General features: G+C 29.3%; 1 protein-coding gene across 6 annotated transcripts in view; it reads left to right on the top strand.

Moving 5' to 3' along the window:
• The first annotated feature begins 607 nt into the window (after positions 1 to 607).
• Positions 608 to 4,782, top strand: part of LOC117171913 (allatostatin-A receptor-like) — a 90,796-nt gene continuing 86,621 nt past the window's right edge. For all 6 annotated transcript variants that reach the window (XR_004466937.1, XR_004466938.1, XR_004466936.1 and 3 more), the window contains exon 1: positions 608 to 1,544. Coding sequence is in view for 3 of the 6 variants with exons in the window: in XM_033359568.1 (XP_033215459.1) it covers positions 1,090 to 1,544 (455 nt within the window). In the remaining 3 variants the exon portion in view is untranslated. The remainder of the gene's footprint in view (positions 1,545 to 4,782) is intronic.

The raw sequence follows: 4,782 nt of genomic DNA, 5'->3' as shown, positions 1-4,782 counted from the left end.
GGCGCATACTTTGAATAAAATATTTGTTATCATTCTCTTGAAATAAATGTGTTTTTTTCTTGAAAAAATACCGGTTTCATATGTATACACCTGGTAGTTTCATCCTGGCTTGTTGAGTTTCTTGTTATATGAAAAAGAGTTCACCATAATTAAATTGAAGTAATTTGCATCCTTTTTTTTGTAAATTTATATTTGCATGATTTAATTTTTTTCTTCAAATTTGAATAAAGAAAAATATAAGCTATAGAAAGCTTTAAATTTTTTTTCTTCCATGATTTTGCATCAGAAATCATGTAAGCATGATAAAACGATACTTTATCCCCATCCATAATAATTAACTTTTATTTAGAGTAATAGAAAATCCATTCAAGTAAAAGGGAAAAATTAAATTTCTCACACCACGTTTTTCTTTAAAACCTAATTTATTCTCTTATTTTTTTGTTACTTTAATTACTTAAGGTATTTTCTTTTAAAAAATAATATTGAAGGGACCAGTGGGGAAAAAGACTTTAAAAGTAATTGACAGTATCGCTAGAACGAATTTTTTATTTTTCTTACAACTTGTTTTTTCTCTAGAGGATCTGAAGCCTAAAAGATGGAAGCGCAAACCGGGTAGTGCAATGTGTGATATGAATTAGAAACAAGAAATTCTAGCTCGAACAATCTGGAAATAACAACTAAATAAAAATCGAACAAAAAATAAATTAGAAATTCTGATTGTATTTTTGCGTCCTTCCCAATAAGAACTACATTCCAGGAAAATGTGTTTCTTAAAAATGACTTATAACTAAATCCTTGAGGTTGATTGCCACAGGTAATTTTGTCAAAAATTGCTCGCGTAAGTCAGCGAGTAATGACGGTAGAGCAATGGAAATCCAATTTCTAGAAAAAGCTCAATTTCCTAACAGGATAAATTTCATGCTTTCCGCAAGCTCAGATTTGACCGAAAAAATCCAGGGTGTTGCCAGATGTAAGAAAAAAATTTAATTGGCGAATAAATATGAAATGTAAGTTCTATGTAAACAATGAAATTGAAGGAGCTGGTTAAACTTTGGATGATTTTAAGAGCATTCTGAAATTTCTGAGTTTATGAGGTGCTTCGTCGTTAAAATGGAAGCCCTGTTGAATTCCTCGCAACCATCAAATTCCATGAGCGTCACGAAGGTGATCAGAAATGCAACGACTGATTCTGGAAGCTTTAATGAAGAAGAATTGGGATTTGACCGTGAACTAGTGCACAATATAGTGGTTGTAGTGGTGCCCTTATTTTTTGGATTGATCGGTATCCTGGGACTCGTTGGAAATTTATTAGTGGTACTTGTAGTTGCAGCTAATCCGGGAATGAGGTCCACAACAAATATCCTGATCATCAATCTTGCGATCGCAGATTTACTCTTTGTGATGTTTTGCATCCCATTTACGGCAACAGATTTTGTCTTACCGTATTGGCTATTCGGAAACATTTGGTGCAAAGTTGTACAGTACCTGATCATCGTCACGGCCTGTGCTAGTGTATATACTCTAGTCCTGATGAGTTTAGACAGGTAAGATATTCATTTGTTTTTTTTTCATATTATCAAGAATTAAAAAATTTTATTTTCAGAGATATTTGAAATTACATCGATTTTTTAAAGAGTTTGGACGATTAGCACAGAACGTGTCACAGAAATTTTTTGAATGGAAAAATCTATTTTTGACATGGCGATGAAAACAATCTGAAATAAAATTATTCGAATTTTTTTGTCAATAATAGTTGGTAGCAATCATCCTCATGGTTATTAAACAGTTTGGAGCTTGCAAAATTGTTATAACATATTGAAAATCAATCATTATATAAATAAAAAAAATGTTTTCAAATAATATTTTTGGATTATGGTTTCATGAATTTATACACAATGTCATTCAACAACCGATCAGAATAGTTTCAAAATTGGAATATTCACTTCGTATCAGAAGAGTAGGATCGAAATAAAATTGCAAAGTTTTAAAAAGTATAAAATATAATTCAGGTGATAGTATTCCTATCTTTAAAATTAATATTCCAGCTTTAATATAGTATGAAATACTTTCCCCACTTTTTCATCATTTATCAATATTATTAATGCAAACGTTTTCCACCCACCTCGTATTGGTTTTCTCTATTTCAATTGCGACGTCACTTTAAAAAAATACAAAATTTGTCTTAAACCTTCGATAGTTTCTGGCTTGATTCAGATATTTACCATACTTATATTTTCTGCCCATTTTTTGTTTAATTGAATTATTTAATGCATTTCATGTTTGACATGATTAAAATGATAAGTCTTAAAAATAACAGATTTGTAATCAAAAGTTTTGAAAGTGATCATTTGTCAATTAAAGAATTAACCAAATGCTTTTGATTGTGGAGTATCAATTGTCATAAGCCTGTAATATTAAACTATTAAAAATTCAGGGCTTTCTGATCAAAAACATTTTAATTTAGAGCAAGTATAATTTGACAGTTTCAAAATGAAGTATAGTTATATAGATTGTACGTTTCTGGAATGAAAACGTTTAAAAGTAGAGCGTTTTTCATTAAATACCCTTCAAATTCAATCACGGAAAGCTCCCTTTTTGAAGAAATGGATTGTTGTTTTCAAAAATCATGCTTTATCGCTTTTTTATACATTTTTCATTGATAAATTAAAGTTTTGAAATTTTTCATCCTAAAATGGAATATTTAAATGTATTCGGATATTAAAATTTGTTTAATAATTTAAACTGAATGAATAAATTATATCAAAATAACCCATCCGTGTAACAATTCGACGGTCATTACAGAATATTTTCTCATATTTCGGATTTGGTGATGTTATTAACAAAATAAAAAAATGCTGTACTAATTATACAAATGTTTCTTTTCTATATTAAATATCATTTTATGTTTATGAGATTAATAAAATGCGTTACACAAGCAAAATTGGGTTACGTATGTAATTTATGGGATTTGAAACTCAGTGCCTTTAAAAACAAAAATGCGGAAAGTTTAAAATTGTGAAATTTTAAATTAGAATCAGAGCAATCTTCTCACGTTTTGTTTTTGTATTCTAACTCGCCAGTACAATATTGATTGCGAACTATATGTAACGCGCATATTAAAGCTAATCAAAGCAATAATGCGCTGTTATTTTTATTATGATAAAATATTTTAAGAGTAAATAAATTTGAAAAAATTAATTATACTCCAAATAAAATTTATTATTTTAATTTTCTAAATAATTAATCTTGAGAATCCCAATTAATGAACATCATTAGTAAAAGCTAAAGTTATTAATTAAACATGTATTAAAATTTTAATTTCCTAAATTGTTATCGATTTAAAAACAAAGAGATGGAATCGCTCCGCTGTTTCAACTATAGTTAATACATGGAAGGAATTTTCAACCTATAACCACTCAAATTCATTATCTATGAATTGCAATGCAAATATTTAAAATCTTACTGCCTCGTAAAATGGGTAATTTCAACGAACATTCCAGCTTACATGCCCTTAATACTCGACATGTAAAAAAATGCGCTACACTTCGTGGAATTGTAACAGCCAATTTAGTCACAACCGCAGCATTTACGAAAAACCAACGGGGGCACATTAATATTACTCAACTGTCTCAGAAACAGCACAAAAAAAGCATTCACACAATAATTTACCTCATCTCCAAATTTAATTTTCGGTTTGTAACATTTATTACAATATTTAAAATAAGGAGAAAAAAATTAAAAATCAAGTCTTTCACAATTTTTCATCTATATTATATACAGAAATGTCTAATTGCGCCCTAGATTCCAAAATATTATTATTATTATTATTATTTCCTGCTAGAGCGAGGATTTATTGATTTTTGTTCTAACTACATAGACTACCTACGTATTTAGAAAAACAACATCATGTTTTCCCCCAAGTGAAAAATTGGTCCTCTTTCACGTCCTTTGTTCAATTCGTTTCTCCATGATTGGTCACAGGATTGGTGATGGAAAAGCTTTCGAAAGAATGTTTCTTTCCTTACTCCACCACCTTTACGATTACTCCACCACCCACCCTGATCTGATAATATAACGAAATCGAATATTTTCTCGCGGAGGGTTCTTTTCAGTTTCTGTCAATTTTATACCTAATGTTAGGAAGTCAGCCTTTTACTTCTACGTTGAAAATAATGTTCCAGATTAATCTCGCAAAAAATTTGACATTAAACTTGAGATGTGTCTTTCGCTATTTATGAGATGAAAAACTCAGAATAAAAACTCAATTTCTACTTAACCCCAACCTCCTATAGTGATAAGATTTCGATTTTTGATTTTCGGATCCCCATGTGTTGATCTATTTATACTTCTCTATGAAGGTCACCAATTTTTAATTTCAAGATCCTTATTTCAATGGTAGAATTTTTTTTTGCTCGCCCCTAGTTAGAAGTTAGGAATGGTTAATAATTAATTATTAATTAATTGTGTGTGATTAAAACATTCTTATGCTCATTTTAAATAGTTAAATAGTTATACATTCTTCCAGTTGAAGCGCAAGAAATTAGTACTGATATGCATATTCAAATGTTGGATATAATATTAGTATAACATTTTTAGGTTTACGTATTCAGAAATATTGTCACCATCGAAAAACTGATGGTTTATTTATAATTTTATAGTTCGCGCGAAATTTTTGTTTGAGGGATGTAGAAGTTTTTTTCTACTTACAATGATTTGTATGTTCTACGATTTAATTTCATTCTTTTGCTAGAATTGTGTCCTTTCTCTGTTGTATATTTTTGA

This window comes from Belonocnema kinseyi, chromosome 4, assembly GCF_010883055.1.
Source record: "Belonocnema kinseyi isolate 2016_QV_RU_SX_M_011 chromosome 4, B_treatae_v1, whole genome shotgun sequence".
Taxonomy (NCBI): domain Eukaryota; kingdom Metazoa; phylum Arthropoda; class Insecta; order Hymenoptera; family Cynipidae; genus Belonocnema; species Belonocnema kinseyi.
This window is presented reverse-complemented; position numbering and strand designations above follow the sequence as displayed.